The sequence below is a fragment of the Carcharhinus amblyrhynchos genome, chromosome 2 (genome assembly GCF_965287045.1).
Source record: "Carcharhinus amblyrhynchos chromosome 2, sCarAmb.v2.hapA, whole genome shotgun sequence".
Classification (NCBI taxonomy): Eukaryota; Metazoa; Chordata; class Chondrichthyes; order Carcharhiniformes; family Carcharhinidae; genus Carcharhinus; species Carcharhinus amblyrhynchos.
The window spans coordinates 63,537,672-63,564,182 of NC_137325.1; the positions used below are offsets into that span (position 1 = coordinate 63,537,672).

Genomic DNA, 26,511 nt, shown 5'->3' on the forward strand with positions numbered 1-26,511 from the left:
GTTGTATGAGCCTTGGTGAGTTGTTGCCATGTATTTTGTAGATCGTACACACTGCTGTCGCTTTGCATCAGTGGTGGAGGGAGTGCACGTTTGAGGTGGTGGATTGGATGCAATCAAGCGTGCCGCTGTTTTCTGGATGGTGTCAAGCTTTTCAAGTGTTGTTGGGGTTATACTCATCCAGGCAGGCAGAGTATTCCATCACACTCCTGACTTATGCCTTGTAGATGGTGGACAGGCTATGGCGAGTCAAGAAGTTAATTACTCAGAATTTCCAGCCTCTGACCTGCTCTTCAGTCACTGTATTTAACTGGCTGGTCCAATTCAGTTTCTGATCAGTGGTGATGTCCAGGATGTGGATAATAGGTGATTCAGCATAGTATTGCCATTGAATTCAAGGGGAGATGGTTAGATACTCTCATGTTGCCATGTAGCAAAAAAAAAGCTGGGAATTTAAGAAAAAAATAAATCTGTTTCTATCCATTTCATCTTGAAGTGAGAGAGCAAGCAGAGGGCCAGTTCACCAGACATTGCTGTTTCTATTTTGGATTAATTCGTGGAGTACTGAAATCCTTCACTCACTATGAAGAATTTACAGACCAGTTACCTAGAAGTGACTTTTTGAAAATAAAATTACATACAATTGCTGATGGGTCTTCCTACAAAACCAACATAAGCCATTCTTATCTCAGTTTGTGTCACTTGAATTGTGATTTTTCTTTGACTGTTCAACTAAGGCTGCATTTGTTTTGAATTGTTTTGATCTATTTTGTGATTCGCCCAAAATGTTATATGTCACTCTGCAGGCAATTGTGGAAACATTGCACATAAAATGGAAATTGACACTAAGGCTGCATTTATTTTGAGTTTTGATCTATTTTGTAAGTAGCCTGAGATGTTATATGGTCATTCTGCTGGCAATTAAAAAAAAAATTGCACAAGGTGGAAATTAACATGGGAACTAAATCTATGTGAAAACATATTGTAGTAAGTAATCTTAGGGTTAAAGGAAAGATGATAAATCTGGGAAAAATAATCTTCTTGAGATTAAAAATCATTTTAAGAAGTTGAATGCACATTGGAACATCATTCAGATAAGTACACAAGGGAGAAACATTTAGAAAATTTTAGCCGTTAATTGCAGCATTTCTAAAGTCAGTAGTTAACATTTTAAATAAAAAGCGTATTCAACAAATTAAAATTCAATTATGTAGCCTTTATAAGTATTCAAATATACTATTTAGAAAGCAATGGATTAAAAAATAATATTTTTCTCTTGTTCAGCCACAGGAGATTAAAGAAGATGATATTAAATCCTCCTTTCTTTCCTGGCTCAATGTTGTGAGCTCTGAGGATTTTCCATTTTGTGCAGCATTATCAAATCTTATACAAATACCAGTTGCTGAACGTAAGTGATGAATTATGACGTAGTATCAACCTGGGTTCTAGTGTGTTTGTAAATTACTTTTATACTAAATGCAATAACCTTGCATTTACTGAAGCAGAGATGAGCAACACTAATAGGCACCATTCATTCTCAGGCTGTGGCATCCCGAGATCTCATTGCTGTCATGCCTTTACATTTAAAAATCCTGGGTAGCCACTGCATAATCTGTAAGTGCCTGCCCACCACCACCTCCAGACTCATTACGTTTCTACCTTCTCTTTCAGGGTCTCATCCATCCCGTTCCTTAGGCTGGCCTCCTTCAGTCTCATCACACCTTTCCCTTCACCTCATGAGCTCTGTTACCAGATGACCTATACCCCCATGCCACTAATAGCTGTAAACTAGTTTTCACTTCCTTGACACACAGGCAGAAGGATCTTTCAGGGCAGTAAACAGTTGTTAAAGTAGACCGCCTTCAGAATCATTTAGATTTGTGAACATATTTTAAAACGGGCTGAAGGCTTCAGGACAACACACACCAGCTGTGAGTGTACCCAGCTGGCCAGCAGATGCTGTCTCCTTGGGCACCCTAGTAAAAAGTGGAGAGGGGTATTCGCCTTCTTCCTCCCTCTGAGGCTATGGCGCCTGGTTCCCATTTTTTAAAAAGCAGTGGTAAATCACATCCGTGTGACACCATGCTGGTAGGCAGGAGCATTGGTGAGGTCTGAAGATTCAAACTTAAGCTCGCTAATGATATTGAAATGCGTTCAAATCAAGTTGTCATCCTTCCTGGACATGACCTGATCACGTCATCAGGGAGGACCTGAGAATATGACAATCTGAAATCTCACTGGCACAAATTCTGTTTTTGGCTTCCCACGAAACTTTGCAGACATAATGAGATCTGTGCACACAGCTAATGGACCTGTAGAATCATGCCCCTAATCTTTAGCACAGATTGTTGAAATAATTTATTGGTTATTTCTACAAGTTGTTTAGTCTTGTATTTATATTCATGTTTTTCTGACCATCCTTTTTGTATTGGGTATTAAACAGGATCTTTTTGAGTTAAGCTGATAATTTGTTGCTCTTTATTAATTTGATTTTTAGTATTAAAACTAAACGTATTATTTGGTTCATACTAAATAAATTACTTTGTGTTGTAGGAGAGATTGAGTTTATGCTGCTTGTAGAACAGCCTGTAGCACAGTCAGAAACTGAAGAGAACGTATGTTTTTTGTTGTATCCCCATTTGGTTAAAGGAATACATATAGAGGTAAATATACCGTAACCTCAAATTATTATTCTTTATTAATTATACTTTACAGTGCTAAATGGAGATCAGTCTGTTGTTGCTAGAACCTAAGTTATTGCATATTGCACTGAATGTTCATCAAACCTATCTGTTATATTTACGTTGGTGCAGTTTGGGACGGCTGCAGACCCAGAGTTGATACTATTAGCTACATGTAAAGAAAATTGTCTACCACCTTTTCAACTTCTTCTCATATTAGCTACTGTTTTGTGCACACACATACAGAGGTAATCGTTCTGGGTTTTATTAAAAAGGAAAAAAAATGTTTACCTGTACCACTAACATAATTGAGACAGCTGCCCAATAGGTGAAATGATGGTGGCTGGAATTCTGTTCTTGTCTATGGCTGGGATCCCATGGTCTCGCTTCTGTGAATGGAAATTTGGGTGAGTGCCAATTTCTCTGTACTCACCTGCAGCAGTGGCTAATTCCATAAATCCAGCATATAAGGCAACCCCATGTTTTAACGTACTCAGTGTAGAAGCTGACCACCACCATCCCACTTTTGAGTTACAAAATGTTATACTTGTATTAGTAGTCAGTGTCAATTTTTCGCAGTAGAATTGGATATAGTAATTAGTTTATGTTGTTAATTGGCACATGGGATCGAGCAACTGACACTGACTATATTGTGAAGAAGATGCGCAATTGTTTAAGACATGCCTAGACAGAGCAGACTACATGCATGGCAAATAAGAAGCAGAAATGGGTCATCTGGCAAAAAGAATGAAATATGAAATTGCTCTCAAGTTAAACGTTGTAAGATTTGTTAACTCATCAAAAAATTTCTACCATGAGAGAGTTTGATGTTAGTGATAAATTGGTGCAAAAATAGAAAAAGAAGGAATTGGCCCTGAAGAAGATGCCCAAGACAAATGCGCCATCAGAACAGGAATCACTCATTGGCCTGATCTTAAGAAACATAAAGTTAAAGTAAAGTTTATTTATTAGTCACAAGTAGGCTTACGTTCACAGTGCAATAAAGTTATTGTGAAAATCCCTGAGTCCCACACTCCGGCGCCTGTTCAGGTACATTGAGGAAGAATTCAGCATCTAACCTGCACATCTTTGGACTGTGGGAGGAAACTGGAGCACTAGGAGGAAACCCATGCAGACACAGGGAGAATGTGCAAATTCCACACAGACAGTGACCTAAACTGGGAATTGAACCCAAGTCCCTGGGACTGAGGAGCAGCAGTGCTAACCACTGTGCCAGCTGTCGCCCCAGCATGTAATGGACCAATATATGTATTGTAATGGACTCTCAAATCATCAGAATGATTACATCTTCAGCAGAAATACAGCACATATATATGCAGTTAAGTGGGCCAAATCAAAACCTGAGTCCAACAAAAATTTGAGACCAATAGCTAGCTGGTGCAGCTGCTTTATGGAATGCGGCAGAAGACTTTGGAATTACCAGTTTTCAGTCATTAGTCATGAGATCGTGGCAAAAACACTAGAAACCATTAAGTCACGTTGGCATTTTGAATGTAATGCCCATGATGTGCCCAGCAGTCAAATTGTGGGTTGAAAATGTTCAAAAATGTGTGTTTTTGTACCAAATTGTGGAATGCTATTAGTGCACCAAATGTCACCAGGTTGTTGAAAAAATGCAGAATATTCAATTCATTGATTGGAGAGGAAGATGATTTATTGTTTTGCAGCAATGATTCTGAAACCAAAAGCATCACATCTAATCTGGAACAATGTATGATGATGCCATAGCCAACGTGACTCAATTAATTTGATGAATTCTTTGCATTAGATGCTGAAGATAATGAATTTGACAGTTCAAAGCACTTTGTTTGTGGTTAAATATATGTGTACAGTTAATTAAATTAAAAAAAACTGTACCACATCAATACAAATTACTAGTGTTATGATTTTTTTCATATTTCAAAATGGTGACCATCAGTGTTGGTGTTTCACGCTTTCTGGTTTGGAAGAATTTTTAGAGATATAAGATTGATTTGTACATTGCAATCTATGGTAGAATTCTGCATGAACAAAGCATTAGTTATTAATTTTCTGTCTGGCTATTTTTGAAGATCAAGTAATGTTTCCCTATCTGTAAGAAGCTCCTTAAAACCTTCCTTTTTGATTATGCTTTTGGTCTTCTTCCCTAATGTGCCTGGGTGTCAAAATTTGTTGATTTCTCCTAGGGATATTCTGTTACATTAAAGATGATGTGAAAGGGCAAGTTGTTCTTCATTGTTCTCTGAATGATGGGAAGCATTATTCTCTTGATACTTCACTGTGACATTCAATTAATATTATGTGAGATATCATTTGATCGTTGAAAGCTACCTTGTTTTTTAAATATTAATTATCATGCTTATTCTATTAATTAATGAAGGTACTCAAGATTGATAATTTTAGATGCATATAGTTTATTGTCATACTGTCTTTTTTATAATTCATGATATGACTAATTATTGTGCTGCTTTCTGCAAAGGTGGTTATGCATCCCGCAACTGTAGACTCTAATGGGGTAAAGACTGTGGATGATATTGACCAGATTCTGCCATTTTACAAATTGAGCTGTTTGGGGTAAGGAAATGATTCTGATTTGTAAAGTAATTTTGCAGATATAAAACTACAAGTCTGATGTCTGAAACCTGGCACCCCCCAGACCAAGACTGGATTGCCATTTGCCCGCCATTGGATTGGAGGGACAGACACATGTTTTCTGTGTCACAATTTTATCTAAGGATTGGGAACTGATATGGAATTAATTAAGCAGTATTGCTGGAGATTCATTGCTGCTCAGCAGAATCTCAACCCCCTTCCTGTGATCCATTCACTGGGAATTAGTGAACGTAAAAACAGGTAGATCCCAGTTTTGGTTGGAAGGAATTAATGGACCCAGTTCTATTTACAGGAGGCTCATTTACAAGCATTACCAAATAAGTTGGCTGATTTTTTTTAATATTGGAAATTTGTGCATAGAACATGTATTGCAACTCCATCACTCTGACTTTAATTGTGAGTTCCCCAGGGCTCAGACCTTTGTGCAAAGAGTCTCTGATTTTGTCTTGCTGGTGGAACAAGTAGCTTTGTCTCTGGAGCATAGTGAGAGCTGGTGGGGAAGCAGATCTTAAAGCACTATAATGGAGCTGGGCACTGTTTGTGCACAACTCTCGCTAATTCCGTCCTCTGGGATCAGCCTGAGAATGGTCTCTTTATTCTCATGCTTTGTTCCAGGAGTAGTGGCTGGATCTCCCAAGATAAAAATGTTCATTTTCTTTTTGGACAATTCCATTTTTTTGGATAGCTGGATTTTGGATAATGCACCAGTAATTTGATGTCTTACGTCAATGGCTTTTGGAAATGAAACCAATTTTTTTTGTTTATGCCAGCAATTGAGAATTTTCAGCATCCACTCACTTGTATTTCAATATCTAGACTTGACAATTAAGTTCTAGAAGTTATCTTCCATATTGACTTTTTTTAAGAATGTGACGTCAGCATTTTGTATAAATGGAACATTCCTAAAATCTGTGTTTATTTAACAATAATAGTTTGTTAAACTTGAAATGAACCTTTCAAGGTAGGTGAAGTGCATCTTTAGAGTAAAAATCTCATTTAGCAGTTGCTCCTGCATCTAACAAGACCTCACCACTACCAAGTGACTTTCTGTCTTTACAACACGACTGCACTTCCTGCTGTAGACTTGCTCCGATGTAAAAGCCTAGTCAGTGCTTTAAAGCCATGGTTCTGAAACGAGGATTGGTGGACCACGGGACCAGAAAGAGTTTTCAGGGATCCGTGAAATAATGTAAATGGATCTGAAACTGGCAGTGCCTCGGTGGTAGGAATGTCGTAGGTCAAGCAGCGTTTCAGCATATTCTAGTGCAAGCAAGGTAGTAAACAGCAGGGGATGGGGGGAGGCGTGTGATGAAGTAGCCATGTTCCAACAGGAACCATTGAGCATGTGCCAAACCTATAGGATTATCTTGTAGCTGAAGAGAGGATGCATTTTTCACTGCTAATGACACAAATGTTCAGTATATTGACAATCTAACAAACTTCATACAAGACTTTTTAAGTATCATTGTACTAACTCAGCCATGTTTTCGCCTTAATGATGAAAAAACATATTTTAACCTTTGGGAAACTCCAGAAAGAATATAGAATATATAAGAATATAGAATATATTTACCCCTGCTTTTTCACCCTCCAAATCACTACCAGAACCATGCTGCCTTAATATTACCATATCTCTGGTTCTTCCTCAGTAATTCCAGTTCAAAAACCCCTCAAGCCAAAGATCTCTTTCCACACAATCATCACCCTTTCCAATGGTCTTGTATTTTTACATGCGTGCACCACTTTCAGTGATGATCTAAAGCTGAAGACTCTGCCTGCTGCTTCCATTATCAGACCCCTCTCTAGCAGTCTTAGACTAGCACTTCCAGACACTGCTGCCTTTTTTCAATATCATCTTCCTGCCACTTTCACACTTGCAATGCATCACTCCTGGAACCGTCTTCTGCTGCAAGGCCCTAAGTGCAGTACTTCCAGACCACAGTATCAATCTACTTCTTTCAGACCTGTCATCCTGTTCCCAAACTCCAGGATAGTCCTCTAACCTGCATTGTTCTCCTTTACAATCTGGATAAATTAGCCCAGCAACAGAAATCTGAATATTGGTACAGTCACTTATAATTTACATTATCAATCATATTGTTTTAAAAATTCAATTAAATCTCTCACTTTAGTTTCTTTAATAGGCATACAATTGATTTCAAAAATGCGAAGCTATGATTTTTCTAGTTTTAATGGGAATGTGCATCAGCACTCTTGCAGAATAATACAAATGTGTTGAATTTCACGTTCCCAAAACAGGAGCTAACAGTACTGAAATTAGACAACTATTTTAATGTTGAGCAAGGCCATCTATCACAATTTTTGAGGAGTTCAGTTCAAGTGGTTGGGGCTCTTATTAGAAGCAGGCAAGAAGCTCATTCAAATTTGTAAAAGTTCAGGTCAAAGGATGCCGTTAACCCTCCTGATTGTTAACCCTCCTAACCCGCCTTCCATTGTTTGCTGGAGCAGACGAGTGAGGGAGCAGAGAGACAGATAAGAAATTACCTGTTAAAAACCTGTTTAAATAAGTTTAAAGCACTTTTGTAGTAAGAGCTTACCTTGCAGAACTGTTTAAATCATTTAAAAGCATTTTTGCGGGCTTTTTGTATTTACCCCTTTAAGAATTCTAAGGGAGTGGATTGCAGGGAGTTGTGGGGGAGCAGGCTTTAAAACAGCGCCAGGTTTAAAAGGAGGCCTGGTATACACAGCGGGCAGCGGAGTGAGTGGGAAGCAGAGTGAGCTATTAGGGCTTAAGATCAAAAGGGCTTTGGAGAAAAAGGGCCAGGTAAGTTCGTGTGGAAATTTTCAATACTACTACAGTGAATAATGGAGGGGCATGTGATGTGTTGTTTCTGTATGATGTGGGAGCTGGTGGACCCAAGGGTCCTTCCCAGTGACCATGTCTGCAGTAAGTGCACGTTGCTGGAGGAGCTCCAGCTCAAGGTAGATGAGCTGGCTTCTGAGCTACAGACACTGAGGCTCATCAGGGGGAGAGTGGGTGCCATTGTCAATGGGGTGCAAATGACATTCACCCCCCCTAGACTGGCTAACTATAACGGTCAGGAACAAGAGGGGGCTGTTGAGCGGAGGAAGGGGGCTGTTGAGCGGATGCCTCAGCCTCTCAATCTGCATAACAGGTTTGAGGTTCTTGCTTCCAGTCTGGACGAGAACGAGGGAGGTGAGGTTGGTGAGCAAACTGCACACGGTACAGTGATGCAGCAGGACATAGGCAAAGAGAAGGTGAAAAGGAACGTAGTAGTAATTGGGGATAGTGGGGTGAAGGGTATTGACACTGTCCTTTGTCACAATGACAAAGTGCACAGAAGGGTGTGTTGTCTGCCTGGTGCTCGGGTCCGGGATGTCGCATCTGGGCTGCAGAGGAACCTGGAATGGGAGGGTGAGAATCCGGTCGTTGTGGTACATGTGGGTGCCAACAACGTAGGCAAAATGCGAACTGAGGATCTGGGGAGGGAGTATGAAGAGCTGGGAATGGAATTAAAAAGTAGAACCGACAAGGTGGTTATCTCTGGACTACTGCCTGAACCGAGTGCAGACGGGCGTAAGGTTGATAAGATTAGGGAAGTGAATGGGTGGCTCAGGGATTGGTGTGGGAGGAATGGGTTTGAATTTATGGGGCATTGGCATCAGTATTGGGATAGGTGGGACCTGTTTGGGCAGGATGGGGTTGGTCTGAACCGTGCTGGGACCAGAGTCCTGGCGAATCGTGTAAATAGGACTGTAGACAGGGCTTTAAACTAATTGGGGGGGGAGGGTGCGAGGGTAGGTGACATTACGGGGCCTAAAGTTAAGGAGACGGTACAGGTAAGGGAAGAGGCCGAGGATGTCCCAATAATAAAGGGAGTAGGGGGCGTGAGTATGGTTGGTGGCGTTCTGGCAAATAGGGTCCAGGTGAAGGCTGGGATGAAGGCACTTTATCTGAATGCACGAAGCATTCGGAATAAAGTGGATGAGCTGATGGCGCAGATCAGCACAAATGGATATGATCTGGTGGCCATTACAGAGACGTGGCTGCAAGGTGACACGGACTGGGAGCTGAATGTCCAGGGGTATCAAGTATTTAGGAAGGATAGGCGAGAGGAAAAAGGGGGGGCGTAGCTCTGCTGATTAAGGATAGCATCAGGGTAGTAGCAAGGGATGATATGGGAACCAAGGAGCAGAACGTGGAATCGTTGTGGGTGGAGATTAGGAACAGCAAAGGGAGGAAGACGCTGGCGGGTGTCGTCTATAGGCTCCCAAATAATGATCTGGAGGTGGGGTGGGCTGTTAACGTGCAAATAAGTGCGGCGTGCAGGAATGGGATGGCCATAATTATGGGAGATTTCAATCTGCATATTGATTGGTCGACCCATGTTGGACGCGGTGGGCTCGAGGAGGAGTTCTTGGAATGCTGCCGGGATAGTTTCCTTGAACAGTGTGTGTTGGAGCCGACGAGGGAGCGAGCTATCTTGGATCTGGTGTTATGTAATGAGGCGGGTAGAATTAGGGACCTTGCGGTGAAGGATCCTCTTGGGGAGAGTGATCATTGTATGGTGGAGTTTCTGGTGCTTATGGAGGAGGAGAAAGTGGGTTCCCGGACACGCGTCCTTTGTTTGAACAGAGGGGAGTACGGTAGGATGAGAGAAGAATTGGCGAATGTTGACTGGGGGAGCGCGTTGGAAGGTAGGTCTGCTGAGGAGCAGTGGAGGATCTTTAAGGAGATCTTTCTTGGTGCTCAGCAGAAATTTATTCTGATGGTTAAAAAGGACTGCAGGAGGAGAGGTAATAAGTCGTGGATAATGAAGGAGGTGAAGGAAAGTGTTAAATTAAAAGCGGAGGCGTTTAGAGTAGCTAAGAGTAGTGGGCGAGAAGAGGATTGGGAGAGGTTTAAATGTCAACAAAGATTGACAAAGAATTTGATAAAGAAGGGTAGGAGAAACTATGAAGCTGGGCTAGCGCTTAATATAAAAAAGGATAGCATGAGTTTTTATAAATATATAAAAAGGAAGAGGCTGGCTAGGGTGAACATTGGACCCTTAGAGGATGAGAGGGGGGACTTAGTGGTAGAGGATGGGGAAATGGCTGAGGTCTTGAATAACTTTTTTGTTTCGGTCTTCACGGAGGAAGACGTGAATAATTTGCCGGGTGTTAGCGATGGAAAGGTGGTAGGACTGGAGGGTCTCAATGACATTATTGTTACTAGAGAGGCGATGCTCGACAGACTGGAGGGACTGATTGTGGACAAGTCACCAGGACCGGATGGAATGCATCCGAGGGTTCTGAAAGAAATGGCGGAGGTGATAGTGGATGCCTTGGTGGTTATTTTCCAGAAGTTGCTGGATTCCGGGGAAGTGCCGGAAGACTGGAAAGCGGCTAATGTTACGCCGTTGTTTAAGAAGGGTGCCAGGCAAAAGGCGGGGAATTATAGGCCGGTTAGTTTAACGTCTGTTGTAGGTAAAATGTTAGAATCCGTCATCAAGGAGGAAATAGCGAGGCATCTTGAGGGGAATTGCTTGATAGAGCAGACACAGCATGGTTTCGTTAAGGGGAAGTCGTGTCTGACAAATTTACTTGAGTTCTATGAGGATGTGTCTAGGGCGGTGGATAGAGGAGAGCCAGTGGATGTGGTCTTTCTTGATTTTCAGAAGGCGTTTGACAAGGTACCTCACAAGAGGTTATTGCAGAAGGACATGGAGTTGGGGGTAGGGTGTTAGCGTGGATAGAGGACTGGTTGTCAAATAGGAGGCAGAGAGTGGGGGTCAATGGGTGCTATTCGGATTGGCGGTTGGTGACTAGTGGAGTGCCTCAGGGGTCGGTGCTGGGGCCTCAGCTATTTACCATTTATATAGATGATCTGGAGGAGGGAACCGAGTGTAGGGTGTCGAAATTTGCTGATGACACCAAGATTGGTGGAACGGCAAATTGCGCGGAGGGTGTGGAGAGTCTGCAGAAGGATCTAGATAGGCTGGGCGAATGGGCCAGGAAATGGCAAATGGAATTTAATGTTGGCAAGTGCGAGGTGGTCCACTTTGGTAGGAATAATGGTAGGAAGGACTATTACTTACGGGGCGAAAAACTGCAACAGGCGACAGTGCAGAGGGACCTCGGGGTCCTTGTGCATGAGTCGCAAAAACCCAGCCTGCAGGTGCAGCAGGTGGTCAAGAAGGCGAATGGGATGCTTGCCTTCATAGCGAGGGGGATTGAATATAAAAGTAGGGAGGTCTTGCTGCAGCTGTATAGGGCATTGGTGAGGCCGCAACTGGAGTACTGTGTGCAGTTTTGGTTGCCACACTTACGCACGGATATTTTGGCCTTGGAGGGAGTGCAGAGGAGGTTTACTAGGCTGATACCGGAGTTGAGAGGGTTGAAGTATGAGGAGAGGCTGAATAAACTAGGCTTGTACTCGTTGGAGTTTAGAAGAATGAGGGGAGATCTCATTGAGACGTATAAGATGATGAATGGGATGGATAGGTTAGAGGTGGAGAGGCTCTTCCCGCTCTGAAAGGACAGTAGGACTAGGGGGCACAGCCTCAAGATAAAGGGGGGGGCGGTTTAGAACGGAGTTGAGGAGGAACTTCTTCACTCAAAGGGTGGTGAATCTCTGGAATTCTCTGCCCGTTGAGGTGGTGGAGGCTGCCTCGCTAAATATTTTTAAGACGCGGGTTGATGGGTTTTTGATAAGCGAGGGGATTAAGGGTTATGGGGAGAGGGCGGGAATGTGGAACTGAGTCACGACAGATCAGCCATGATCTTATTGAATGGCAGGACAGGCTCGAAGGGCTGGATGGCCTACTCCTGCTCCTATTTCTTATGTTCTTATGTTCTGATATCGTTAAGACTCCTGACGTCATTTTTAATTTCATTTGCCTCAAGGCTGCTGTTTCTTGCTATTGTTCACCAACAATGGGCGGTACAAGTCAGGAGAAGGCAATCTCCAGCCATACATGTCCTGAGCTGACATGGAAAGCTGCATAGAGCTTTGGAGTTAAATTTTATAGCAGTCACCTGAGAGTTTTGCATCATAAAAGCTTTAAAATTTAATAAAGTTACTGCTGTAGGCATTGCAAATACACTGCCTGTTACCCCACAGTGTTGATTTCATTCACTAATTTGGAGAAGGGAAATGAAATGTGATGTCAGCCCTTCACATTTTATTTCGTTCCTCCAAATTAGTGCCATGTCATGCAGGCAGTTTGCTGACCACATTACAATTAGATGTAAGACCTTGGATGTAGCAGCAGAAGTAGGCCATTCAACCCATTGTATTTGCTCCGCCATTCAATGAGATCATGACTAGACTTGATGTGATCCTCAACTCAACTTTCCCACTTTTATCCCCATAACTTTTGATTCCTTTACTAATTAAAAACCTGCCTATCTCAGCCTTGAACATATTTAATGATCCAGCCAGTACAGTCCTCTGTGGCAAAGAATGCCACAGATCCTCCACTTTCTTGGAGAAGAAATTCTTCCTTATACCTCTGTCTTAAATGGGCAACCCTTTGCCCTGAGATTATGTTCTCTGATCCTAGATCTCCATAAGGGGAAGCAACCTCTCCGCATCTACCTCGTGAAGCCCCCTGAGAATCCCATATGTCTCAGTAAGGTCACCTATCATTATTCTGAACTCCAATGAATATAGGTCCAACCTACTCAGCCCTTCCATACCTGGTAAACCTCTGGACTGCCTCCAATGCTATTATATCTCTCCTTAGATAATGGAACCAAAGCTGTTCATAGTATTCCAAACATGGTCTAACTAGTGCAAGATTTTTATACTCCATTCCCTTTGAAATAAAGGCCAACATTTAATTTGCTTTCTCTATTACCTTTTATATTATATGCTGAACTTTAATATTTCCTTAGACTTGTATCAGTTTTAAATATTTTCTGGGCTTCTTTGGTTACAGTGGTGAATTGGAAATGGTGTGCCACTTTTACGATAAGCTGCAAATGCGAATAAATAATCAATAATTCTATTTCTCCACAGTATTTTAAGCCAATTATAATATTTTAAAATATTCAGCATATTGAAAGCAAAGCTTACTCAGTCATGCTTTGCTTATATGACTCTGATTAAGTGATTTAAATTTTAATTATCCTCAAAGGAACACACGATAAAGGATATCGTCAGACTCATTTATATTTTGAATATTTGCTTTCAGTGTTATCTTTTGGCCTAATACCAAAGAGTTTTCTCATCACCTAGGAAACCTATGTGCTTTATTTCATTGCTCATTTGTGATATGGAAGTCAAGTTGCCATGTTTTTATTTGAGTATTTCAGCTGTAGGTGATATCTTGTTTCCCTCTAGTTGTGGAATAACTGGCTGCAAGGTTGAGTGACGAAGGCCAGTTCCAGGTTTTTCGTCAGGCGTGCGTCACTCCGGTGCATATGCATCAATGAATTTGCTATGCTTGCATTGTAAAAATGTATTAGCTTTTGTTTTCAATGTCATTAAAGCATATGTTTATGTGGAGAGAAACTTATCAACTTGTTTATTAATACACTTACTGCTTTTTTTAAATATAGATATTTGCATTAGGTGATTTGTTTTCTTTCCGTAACCTAGTTATGTAACTGCATTATATAATATATTGAGTATAATGTATTGCAGAGGGATCTGTGAGCTGGCCACATCAACGTATGAACACATCTCTCTCAGCCTATTGGGCCACCCACTTTCATGGGAAGTTGCTTCAATTGCACAGGGTCTCCGAAGCGGAGGGGTACTGCTTACAGGAGTGAAGGTAACAAGCCTACAGTTTTTTGTTTTTACAGAATTCCTGTAGAGAAACTTGCACACAACATTTTACTTGACAGCATTCAAATAGAATTACCCACTGATCAGTGATCCTTCTGAATTAAACTTCTTTCCTTATCTTCCATGTTATATTAACTTTGTGCCATAAATTGTGAACTGATGGGAGTACCCCAGGGTTATAGAATCTGGGACTTCATGAAAGTCTGGTTAGGGAGCTAGACGATTATTCCCATGAAACTTAAGGATCAAGAAAGATGCAGAGGGAATAATGGAAGAAATAGAGTGAGTCAGAAATAAATTAGATAAGAAAGAAAAACAACGCTAGGAAAAGAAAGAATTTTTTCTTTGATTTCTTTCTTAACACAAAGGAAAAGCAAGAGGAAATTAAATAAAATTAAATTCAGAAACCTCAGTTTGCAACAGTTAGGAGAATCATTTGCTTTCTTGCCGAGTCTTAAAGGTTAAGCTTCTTGTCAGGTTCATAGATTACGTACTTAGCAGTATCCTTACAACATGAAATAATGCCCTAAATGTCTGCAGCAAGATTCCTTTGTATTTGGGTCAAATATTTAATAATTTGTTAATGCTCACTGGGAGGTTGAGGGCAAGCTCCATTTTCACAAGGTTAACAACGCAAATCATCCAGCAGAAAGCATTGACTGATCAGTGATTAGCAGGAAGGGAGCAGGAGAAAGAACATGTTGGAAGTGGGAATAAGGGGGCATTGAGGTTGAAAATTGGGAGGGTCAGTATCACTAGTCAGCGAATGGTGTAGAAGAGAGCAATTTCAAGTTGTGGAATGGGGTGCTCTGATGTGCATTCTCCTTTCCTCACTTTCTTACTCTTTTTCTCTTGTCGCTGTAGCTCTCTCTCTCTTTCTCCTTCACGTTCGCCCTCTCTTGCATTTTTCCTCCTTTTCTCTCTTGTCCCAATGTTATTGGTCATCGCTTGTTAAGAATAGATGGTGGGAAGTAGCTGGCATGCTCATGTGGTGCATTTTTTGGACAGTCTCTTCTGAACTTACAAAGTTATTAAACTGACTCAACCATGCATGGAGTTGTGCAGCTGAAACTGGCTGCCTTTGCCCTCACTTGCCCTGCGGTTCAAAGCTTTTTCCAGTTCTTTTTAATTCTCCCTCAAAATTCCTGAACAGGCACTGCAATGTGGCGACTAAGGGATTTTCACAGTAACTTCATTTCAGTGTTAACGTAGGGCTGGTTGTGACACTAATAAATAAATTTTAAAACTTAATGATGCGGCAAAGCTTTCGAGCAAGAAGAAATCAACGGAAGCTTTTCATATTGCTCTTTAAAAAAAAGTAAATTTAAACAGTTAATTTACAAGGCTGAGTTCTTTACTTGGCTGTAGGTTTTAAAGTACTGTAGCAATACATTTCTTGCTCCAAGATTGATGAGCTACCAAATGGAATGTTGCTAACCACTAAAGCTCGTCCATAATTTTCAAGTCAAGTTGACTCTAGAATCTTCTCCTCCAGAGTGAGTCACGTTGGCAGCAGTGGCATTCTATCACACTTTTAGACTATAGCTTCAATGATTATTTAGACTGTAATTGATGATCCAAACGATAATTTTTAATTTGCTGCTGGGATCTATTATTTAGTATTCTCTGATGACCCTTTTCACCCTGCACCCCAGCCTCCAATCTATCCTCTCCATCCTTACCTTTTATGGAACTCCCTGTCTTACTACTCATAGAAACATAGAACAGTACAGCACAGTACCGGCCCTTTGGCCCTCAATGTTGTGCCGAGCTATGTTCAAACCCAAGATCAAGCTATCCTACTCCCTATCGTTCTGGTGTGCTCCATGTGCCTATCTGATACCTGCTTGAAAGTTCCTAAAGTGTCGGATTCCACTATCACAGCAGGCAGTGTATTCCACATCCCAACCACTCTTGAGTGAAGAATTTACTTCAGACATCCCTCCTATATCTCCCACCATAAACCTTACAGTTATGCCCCCTAGCAACAGCTACATCCACCTGAGGAAATAGTCTCTGCACATCCACTCTAGCTATCCCCCTCATCATCTTATAAACTTCTGTTAAGTTGCCTCTCATCCTCCTCTGCTCTAAAGAGAAAAGCCCCAACTCCCTCAACCTTTCTTCATAAGACCTACCCTCCAAACCAGGCAGCATCTTGGCAAATCTCCTGTGCATTCTCTCCAATGCTTCCACATCCTCCTTTAAGTGAGGTGACCAGAACTGAACACAATATTCCAGATGTGGTCTCACCAAGGTCCAGTATAGTTGCAGCATAACCCCACGGCTCTTAAACTCAAACCCCCTGTTAATAAACGCTAACACACTATAAGCCTTCTTCATGGCTCTATCCACTTCAGTGACAACCTTCAGAAATCTGTGGGGTATGAAACCCAAGATTTCTCTGTTCCTCCACATTCCTCAGAACCCTGCCATTGACCCTGTAATCCGCATTCAAGTTTGCCTTACCATGGCTTTAAAAGCACAGTAAGTAGTCTATGAAGGATTCTCTAAGGCTAAACAGGGCAAAAACTTATTTTTTAATCTTACCTAAGCCTTGAAGGTAGGCAGCCTTTAGGATTTCCACTGTCTGTGCAAAATCTGAATATTGGGAGCTGGAGCCTTACCGTTGGAGCTATTACACACAAATCTTAAGTTTTATCTTTATCAGGCCTGGGGTATTCCTGATTACATGATTCACTTACTTACTTTGGGGATCTCTTTAAATAATAGTCTTCAAAAGAACATATATGAAGTGGATGTGGTTAATAAGTAATTAAACATCATGGAAAAAGAAGTGTGTTCAGAACCTGTCATTTATAAGAGTTAATATATGGCACTGGAAATTTAACCTTTACAGGGCAGTGGGAAAACTACTTTAGCAAAGGCCATTTGCAGAGAGGCTTCGGATAAACTAGAAGCACATGTGGAAATTATTGACTGTAAAACCTTGCGAGGTAAGAAATCACAATTATGCACGTGATGAGACTAATAGCAAAAATGATTAAGTGTGTAAATGTTCAATAGACTCTTATAAAGATACAAAGTGTACTTCAAAATATTTTGCTTGAAAGTGGAAATATTGGCCTTAAACTCTATCCTTGAACACATTTCACTTTTTAAAAATTAGTGTCTCAGATTTCAGCTCTGTACCACCTTTGGTTTTGACAGCAGCAGCTGGGTAATAAAAATAAATGGTGGGGGTGATTTGCTCCCAACCATTTGTAGTGTGTCTTTCACTGAACACCATGTTTTGGAGAATGGGAATGTGGGCGCATGCACCAGTATCGTTCAAAGTGGATAGATTTGACATTTGATAGCTTACAACATTTGTTTGGTGCCCAACCTGTCATTTTGGATTTTGCTGTCCTATTGACAAGAAGTCTATGAGTGAGTCTATGAGTAAGCTGAGGAAGTCAGGATAGAATAAGTTGATGAATGATCTATGAGTTATACTATGACAAAACTGATAGCCTGACTCAGGACAGGCTGAGATATGAAGATGACTGGGTACTGTAGTAAAATGTTAGGACAGACAAGCAAAGTTTGTGTTATGGATTTACTAAAGGTCAGGTCATTCAGAGATTATTTTGTAAACGCATCTGTAACTGCAGATGTACCAAACTAGATGTACAAGATAAGAACATGCTGAGTTAATAATCACAAAGATGGTATAGCTAACTGGTGGAAAATGAAACTGAGAGACTTTGAATTACCTCTTAAGTATTCTGAGGGAGCATTCCCCTGTTTGCATTTTGAATCAGATAAACAGTTACTTGTTTTATCTGCAGCTGACTCTAATGTCAGTTTCTGTAGACACTCCACCACAGGCTTACTTGTTCTCCCCATGTAGCAGCAGGCCCCCCGACACTTCACTGGAGGAGATAGTGCTCAGCATTATTGGGCTGCCATAAGAACAGCTAGCATCACTGAAACCATCCAGGATTTTTCTGGCCTGTGCACCTTCTCCAATCCCACTTCACACTCATGCTGCAATCTATTATGATGTACAAGTTGAAGGTGATATAAGCATATGCCTCTTACTTTCCATCAATCCATCCCCACTTCCCTCAGCTCAATACTCCTCTTATGCAATTATGCTTCCAAATACCCAAGAACTGACACCTGGTCAGCCAGTGGTGCCCAAGAATGAAGCCCAGAGAAAGAGCAGACCTCAGAAGGAAATTCTGTTATTTGATCTGATACTCACAATGACCTGCTCAGATACTGGCAGTGCACATGCTTTGGAGACTAGGATAGAAACAGGAACAACAAGTGGTGAGTCACCGGACATGAGCAAGCTGCAGTCAGGCTTGGAGAAAGAATAGTGTGAGAGAACTTTCTGGAGGGCTAGGTCAGAATGAGTTCTGCTGTTTAGGTCTCCAATGAAGCTGGGTACAGGAAAAAGTGATGGACATGCACATTGAAATTCTTGGTATATTGGTGGGCCTGCCAGAGTTCATTCTGTCACTGTCAAGGAGCATCAAGAAACCCAATTCTCACTTCAAAAATCCAAAAGATTGGAACTCATTCTTTCCACTGTGGTAGTTGTGGCTAACTCCATGAGAACACATGCAGAATCAACTATGATGTAGTGTTTGATTTACCACTGTCTCATCAGTGAAAACCATGTATATAAGCTTGAGATTTCAGCTGGCTGCCAGGCAGACGGCTTGGTGCCTAACCAAAAAGTCACATTCCTTACTACATCCACTCTAGTGTTTTTTGTTACTGAAAACACTTCTTAAAACTTAAACCAGAAATTTGATCAAACCTGGGTGATCCCACAATACACTACTTCAAGGCTTAGTAGTTGGAGTTGGGGTATATATATTCTCCTGCATGACTGTTCCGTTGCCACTGTGGCTACTGTCGTGGCAACGGCATTGCCAATTTATCACTACTTCTCACTCCACCCATCTTGCCAATCATCAGGAGCCTGGCTGCCAGGCACCTCTAACTGCTGACCAGCTGTTCGAGGTAACCTCGTTGTTGAGGTATCCTCATCGTGTATTGTAATCTCAGCAATGGCCGCCAGTAACAGTAATGCTGCTGAACTGCTGGTTCTCTGGGCCAATAGTAGGCCCAAGTTCAGTTTTGAGAGAGTAGGTTTTGAGCTATGGGTAAAGCATAGTGGATGGTAAGGAGGAATCTGCTTCCATTTGGTGGAGAAAGTCCAAATTTATTGGGTGAGGGAACAAACATACCAAGACATGGAAGCAGTAGTCAAGAAAAAAACCATCTGGTTCATCAAGTCTTCTACATACAATCATAATATCTGAAACATCATGAATAGACATATAATGCACTATCAGGCATTTAATTTCCTGGGATTTGCAAAAACAAGACATGACTCCCTGCTTCTGGGAGGAACTGTCATGTTCTATTTTCGAGTTTCTGCTGCAGAAACAACATATTCCTTATGTCTGCTATTCTGGTGGGACAGAAGAACCATCTAACATAGAACTCAGCCCTAGAAGTGCATGATGTTTGGCCTTGTCGAACAATCATCAGAAATACAATCTTAGCCTTTTAAATATTTTATATACCTCCATCAAATAACCTTGACTTATTTGCTTCTGTAAGATGAATATGCCCAGCTTTTGAAGCTTATCTGTATGTCTAAAGTTGTTTAATACGGAAATTATACTAATGCTTCTGTGAACGTTCTCCAAAGACTTTATCCACTACATTAGGGATCAAATGTGGATCCATATTCTGAACATGGTTTAACCAAAATCTATTGATAAGCTTCAGCTCAATGACAGATGAGAATTTACTCTTTAATAGCGGTAAAAGGACAATGGAGTTAATGCTCCATTGTGGAGTGTCATGTCAAAACTTTAAGGATTAGTTTCAGAATTTATGTTCTGAAATTCCTCCAAATCTTTCCTGTCAGAATCATCATCTCCAGTCTATCAACAATCTGTTGTACACGTGGAACAGAGATCGCAGAACAGTAGAATAAATGGAGGCTAGTACCAGAATCTAACCAGAGCGTTTGAGACAGATAATTCCATTCCAATCCTCTTTCTGCACCTACTAGTGCAGTAAGACAGACTTTTTCTGTTTCCATTACCCTCTTATTAATGGAACAGCTTGCTAGTCAGTTGTCAGGCTTATAGCTTGAGGGGCACCACACCACATCAAGCATAGCCGACCAGGAGCCTCCCTGCTCTCACTCCCAACTGTTGACATGTTGAAAGGATTTGCAGGTTGACACTCATTCTCTTTGACCACATTATGGATACATGTTCCTTCACCATCAAGTCCTGGGGTAGAACTTGAACCTGCAGCTTCTGGCTCGGAGGAAATGATTGCACCACAAGACCACCTGGGAATCCAGAGAAACAGAGATCATACAACCATACACTATGTCCACCTCATCTATAATAAATATTTAATTATGTTTAAAGTATTAGCAATGAATTGATTCAATTAACAGTTTATTGCAGTAAATGAGATGTTTAGACTTTGTGATTCTTATCAATCCAGTCATAGCGAAAACACATCTGCAATAGTTTCTGTTTCTGCCCCGGTGCTATTAAAACTGGAGTTCTCCAAGAATCTACACTTTGTCCCTTTCTCGTCCTCACCCACATTTTACCTCTAGCCAACATAATTTGTAAACATTTGGTCTAGTCCCCTGTGTATGCTGATGACAACCAGCTCCACCTTTCCCTTCATCTCCTTCAATCTTGCTGGCTCTGTGCTATTAGGCAGCTTGTCTAATATCTAATCTTGGATAAGTCACAATCTCCTCCAATTAAACTTAGAGATAAACTATTTTGTTTTTGTTTGATATAGCAGAAATATTTTGTTTGCGTGAGTAACTCACTTGATGAGTTGTCTTTCTCATCAGTCACTGTGTGAAACATATCAAACAGTGCCAACTGCTCTTTTGCTTGAGACTTTATTTTCATTTGGGTGGGCTCATAAACTGAGAATGTATAGAAAACTGTCAATTGTTGCTTTTTAAGAAAATCTTCAGTATTAAATTTAATTTAATATGCTTAAAGAAATTGAATTAAGGATTATGTTTTGGACATATATGTTGAAAGGAGGAGTTTGTGTCGAATTGTGATTATAAATTGTGTTAATTTATTTTATATCTAGGTAAAAGGGCTGAAAATGTCCGTAAGAAATGGGAAGATACTTTCATTGAGGCAGCATGGAGACAGCCTTCTGTTGTTCTGTTGGATGACTTGGATCATATTGCTGGAGCTGTTTCTGCTCCAGAGCATGAACACAGTGCCGAGGCTATTCTCAGCAAACAGCTTTCTCAAAGTAGTTGCTTCTGTTTTATAAATTTTATTGCCTTTGTGATGTTGGTGTACCTTTAAGAAAGATTTTGTGAAAAAATGATTTCTGCAAGATGTCATTATTGTTGCTGGGCTGACTATGATGAGTCCATTTATTGCTACATCAATAGCTTAAATAGGGTTTGTTTATGTTTATGCTGGGATTAGTTTTATGATCTTGCATTGCTAGGAGAAAAGACCACGTGTACATGGACAGCTTTTTCCTTTCAGTAGCTTAAGGTTTCAATTTTGAGAGTTCTGAGGCAGTAGTTTAGTTTTACCTTTAGCAAGGGCATCAAGCAAGAAAGAAGCTGAAGTGTCTGCCTCTGTCTCCCTATGCTATTTGGAAATTCTGCTATCTCGAGGCAACACTTTGCCTCCCAGCAGGAAAGTGTCGGCTTCGAAAATACTCAATTCTGGTCAAGTGAGATTTTAATCTATGCTGTGTTAAGCCTGTGAAAAGGATTTTGTCTATGAAAGGCTTTGGTTTGTTGGAATAGCTTTAATATTTAATTAAGAGTTAATACATTATTATGTTTGCTTTTTTTTGTTGATTAAAGGTATTGCTAATTTTCTTTCCATACATATTAACTATATTCTTCAATAAACTTTCTTTGATAAAAGCCCTCCACTGGATTATTGAATCATACCTGAAGTGAAACATATCATGCTAATCCTAACCAAATTCAGGATTTAAAACTTATGGTTTGGGCAGTTTCCATAAAGTACTTTGGAGTTTCTGCCCTGACCCATAACACCTTTCAAGTAATAGACCAGTTAAATAGAATTGTATTGCTCCAAATCTTGAAAGAAATAACATGCACTGATGAATTGTTGAAAAAATTGTATCTGATTCATTTGATCATTTCAAAAAAGTGACAAAATACTTCTATTTTGCAGCATTTAGATGTACTGGAGCCATTTGTTGCATCAGATGTCAAGAACCATAAAAGTTCAATGATGGCCATAAAACCATTGTGGTAAAAACCCATCTGGTTCACCAATATGGTTTAGGGAAGGAAATCTACCATCCTTATACGATCCAGCCTACATGTGACTCCAGATCCAGAACAATGTAGTTGACTCTCAATGCCCTCTTTATTGGAGAACAGTTAGGGATGGACAATAAATGCTGGCTCAGCCAGTGACACCCACATGCCCTGAGTGAATAAAACAAAATTATAATAAATATGGGCCTAGAACATTGGAAACCCAACAACAGGGGTTTAAATTTGGATACTCTGTATTGGAGAGGTAAATGCCTGCCATATGCACTGTTCACAATTGGACTATATCACATGAACAATTTTCTTATTATATGCTTACAATAATTAGATAACTCTTGAAATGTCCTTCTGATATGGGCAGGTTCATTTTTGGAGCATATCAAGAATATAATCATATAAATACATGCTATTGCCTACCAACAGTATTTCTTGGGAAACAAATATGTCATGGACTTTTTGCAAATTGCTTCCCCTTACTGCATAAGCATTTGGTTAACAGATGCCTGCTCTTTGGCCACAACATTATCCAGGCTACCCTTAAGCCAGCTATGAGGAATTATTAAAGATCTTAGCAAGCTGACTTGCCCTATATTTTGCCCTTTTCCAACTGAGGTCAGAAATTCCTCTAAGCCTGGAAATAGAAGAGGAAGCTAGAAGAAATGTTCTATCATTGGTCCGCTCTCAAGTATTTTCTGTTCTGAGTGCAGATAGTTGACAACATCCTGACACAATATTATATACATTTGTAATATGCAAATGCTGTACTTAATTTGGGGAAAGGCTACCTAGTCTTTGGGGACGACATGTGTAGCACAACTTATTAAATAACTGCTTGTGCATGTTTGCACGAAAGTAGTTTTTTTTTAAAGAGTCAGAACAACCAGTTATTGTGTTGTTGCCTTTGGTCTAGAAGGATCATTGCTGCTGTCTTTATGTTTGTTGGTATATTTGGAGGTGCTATCATTGATGGAACACAAATATTGTAAATTGACTTCTCATTTTTGGACTAAGATAACTGAGCAAGTTTAATTGTTAATTAACTCCCCAGAACTTGAGTAAGCTTTTGACAGTTATAGAATTTTCTGAAACTGGGCAGTATTGGAAACAACAAACGGTAAAACAAATTAGGCAACGTATGAAAATATATTTGTGAACAACTATATAAATACTTAAGTACTAAGAATTTAAATTATGTTTTAACTGTGGATTGGGAAATATATTCTTTGGTTTGGTGTAAAATGTGCAATACTCTAGATGATTTTGAATGTTTAGCTAATCATTTAGAATGCAAAAGCATGATATTGGTTGGTAAATGTAGTGAGTTTTATTTTTATTTAATTGCATTGCTAACATGGAAACCTGTGAAATTTCTTTCAGTTTTGAAGCATTTGATCACCTGGGCAGTTTCAGAAGGGCCTCTTATTGCATTGATAGCCACCAGTATTTCTGAGTATACCCTGCATCCCTCTCTTGTTTGTGCTGAAGGATCTCACGTATTTCAGTGCATTCAGAATATTACACTTCCGAACCAGGTAAGTCAACTTCCCAAATATTTCAAGCTAAGTCACACTATATCATTATTTGAATCATAAGAGTGATTTTTCCCCTCTTTTAATGCCTGTAATGTATCATGGGTAACAGATTTAAATTTTAATATTTTTAAAAACTACAATACATTGAAGGAAAATCGATTTTTATGTTTTGAATGTTCAATATTTCTGCCTGTTTCAAGATTTAAAGATAAGCTATGTGATGTCTCAAATAGTACAAAAACAAAAAAACAGTACAGCACGAACAGGCCCTTCGACCCTCCAAGCCTGTGCCGATAACATTTACCTATCTAGGGCAAACGCTTATATCCCTCTATTTCCCCATTTTCCCCATTTGTTCATATGTCCGTCAAGATAAGTCTTACATATGACTACTGTAACTGCGTCAACCATCTCACTTGGTAGTGCATTCCAGGCCTCCTCCACCCTCCGTTTAAAAAAAAACTTGCCCTGCACATCTCCCTGAACATTTCCCCCTAATCTTGAACTTGTGCCCCCTTGTAATTGTCATTTCTGGCCTGGGAAAAATCTTCCAACTGTTCACCCTATCTATACCTCTCATAATTTTATAAACTTCTATCAGGTTGACCCTCAGCTTCCGATTTTTCGGGGAGGACAATCCCAATTTATTCAATCTCTCCTCATATCTAATACCCCCTGTGTACCAGGCAACATCCTGGTAAGCTTTTTCTATAACCTCTCCAAAGCCTCCACATCTTTCTGGTAGTCCAGAATTCAGTATTCAGAACACAATATTCCAAATGTGGCCCAACCAATGTTTTATACAACTGTAACATAATTTGCCAACTTTTGTATTAGTTGTCTCGTCCGATGAAGGCAAGTGTGCCATGTGTTTCTTCACCACCTTTTCCACCTGTGCTGCTGCTGCTGCTTTTAAGAGTCTATGCTCCTGAGGATTTTACCATTTATCAGTAAATCAACTGTGTTTGTCTAATACAGGGAACTGTCGAATGTGCCCACTTAGACTGCACTAATCTGTTTTAAATTTGGAAGAGAGAGGAACATAAGGGGATATTTGATATTTGTTGTCTCTACTCCTTTTCCATGCTGCTGAATACTGGTTTATTTCCTATCATGATCTGTGAGGGAATAGAAACCTTCCATTTTTGCACAAACAATGAATTTGTGAAAATCAATGGTATTGTTCGTGGATGAACCAAAATTGTCCTGTAAACTGGTGTTGGAAAACAGTTGAGACCAAAAATGCTGCAAGTTTTATCTTTTTAAAGACGTGAAATCTAATTGTTTTTTATAAATCAGAACTCTACCCAATTTGTCTCCTAATAATATTTACATTCTTGTGTTTCTCTTCAAAGTAGATACCATTTGTGTATACCATTTCTGTATATTAAAACCTATACTGTTTGGAACATTATCTTTGTCCTTTGTGCTTTGGGCTAAGAGAAAGTGGATTTCACGGAAGTACAGTTTTCAAAGTTCATGTTGAAATTTGTAAATATTTGGAAAGGTATGCTTGACAAAGATTCCTCTTGGTTATCAGGATCAGCGAGTACAGCTCTTACGGTCTGTAATTCAAAATAAAACCATCATACCATTGGAGACATTACAAAATATTGACCTTCAAGGACTGGCTAAAGCAACTGAAGGCTTTGTAGCAAGAGATTTTGTCATGTTGATGGAACGGGCTGTGCACTCGCATGTATTGACTAGTAAAAACAACAAAGAACAAGGTATGGTTGTAAATACAGACCTAAATGGCAATAGCATAAATTAGAATACAATTACCAGGATGTATATCGCTGTAATAATATATGAAGTTAACTGGAAAGCTTTCTAGCTATCTTCTTAGAAAATCTTTATTCTCTATAATTATGCCACAAGCATTACAATAGGTTATGGACTTGTCATCTTTTGTCACTTTTTTATTTGTTAACCAGCTATTTATAGCTATAAGCCAATGTACTTAAATATTGGTCGGTATCTCACGAAAATAATTCTAAGGGCCGAATGACACGAAAACTGAAGAGAATTGCACTTTCTTTTGGCGAGCTGCGAGTTGCAATTTTGTGGTAATTAATGCAGAGAAAGTGCCAGGATGCAATACTTGCCAGTAGAAAGAGAGGGAACCTGAGCTTAGTGAATGAAGCCACCTGCTGAGCTCTTGGTGTGCCATTGAGCAGGTGCCCCAATCTTTCAATATACCTGGAGATCTCCTAACAAAGCTCCCCCCCCCCCACCCCCCCCCCCCCCCCCCCCCTCACCAGTTGCACCCTGTGCCAGTCTAAACCCTTCCCCCTGCCCCAGGGACATCACCACATACCGTGCCCATGCTGATCATCACTCCTGCAGAGACCACCCCTCAACACTTCCGGATGATCACCTCCGACTGCAGAATTCCCCCCTCCCCTCACTACCACCGCCACATCACCCTGCAGAGTTCCCGTCCCCCACCCCCTTCTCTTTTCTGTTTCTCTCTGTCTCTCTGTCTCTCTGTCTCTGTCCTCTGTCTCTGTCTCTCTGTCTCTGTCTCTCTGTCTCTGTTCTCTCTCTCTCTCTTTGTCTCTCTCTCTCTCCTCTTTGGTCCCCTCTCTCTCTCTCTCTCTCTCTCTCTGTCTCTCT

General features: G+C 40.5%; 1 protein-coding gene across 3 annotated transcripts in view; it reads left to right on the forward strand.

Moving 5' to 3' along the window:
- Nucleotides 1-26,511, forward strand: part of pex1 (peroxisomal biogenesis factor 1) — a 79,631-nt gene that overhangs the window by 19,981 nt on the left and 33,139 nt on the right. For all 3 annotated transcript variants that reach the window (XR_013888920.1, XM_080206713.1, XM_080206722.1), the window contains exons 7-14: nt 1,282-1,405; nt 2,551-2,660; nt 5,158-5,252; nt 13,906-14,038; nt 16,913-17,009; nt 21,169-21,339; nt 23,738-23,892; nt 25,433-25,622. Coding sequence is in view for 2 of the 3 variants with exons in the window: in XM_080206713.1 (XP_080062839.1) it covers nt 1,282-1,405; nt 2,551-2,660; nt 5,158-5,252; nt 13,906-14,038; nt 16,913-17,009; nt 21,169-21,339; nt 23,738-23,892; nt 25,433-25,622 (1,075 nt within the window). In the remaining variant the exon portion in view is untranslated. The remainder of the gene's footprint in view (nt 1-1,281; nt 1,406-2,550; nt 2,661-5,157; nt 5,253-13,905; nt 14,039-16,912; nt 17,010-21,168; nt 21,340-23,737; nt 23,893-25,432; nt 25,623-26,511) is intronic.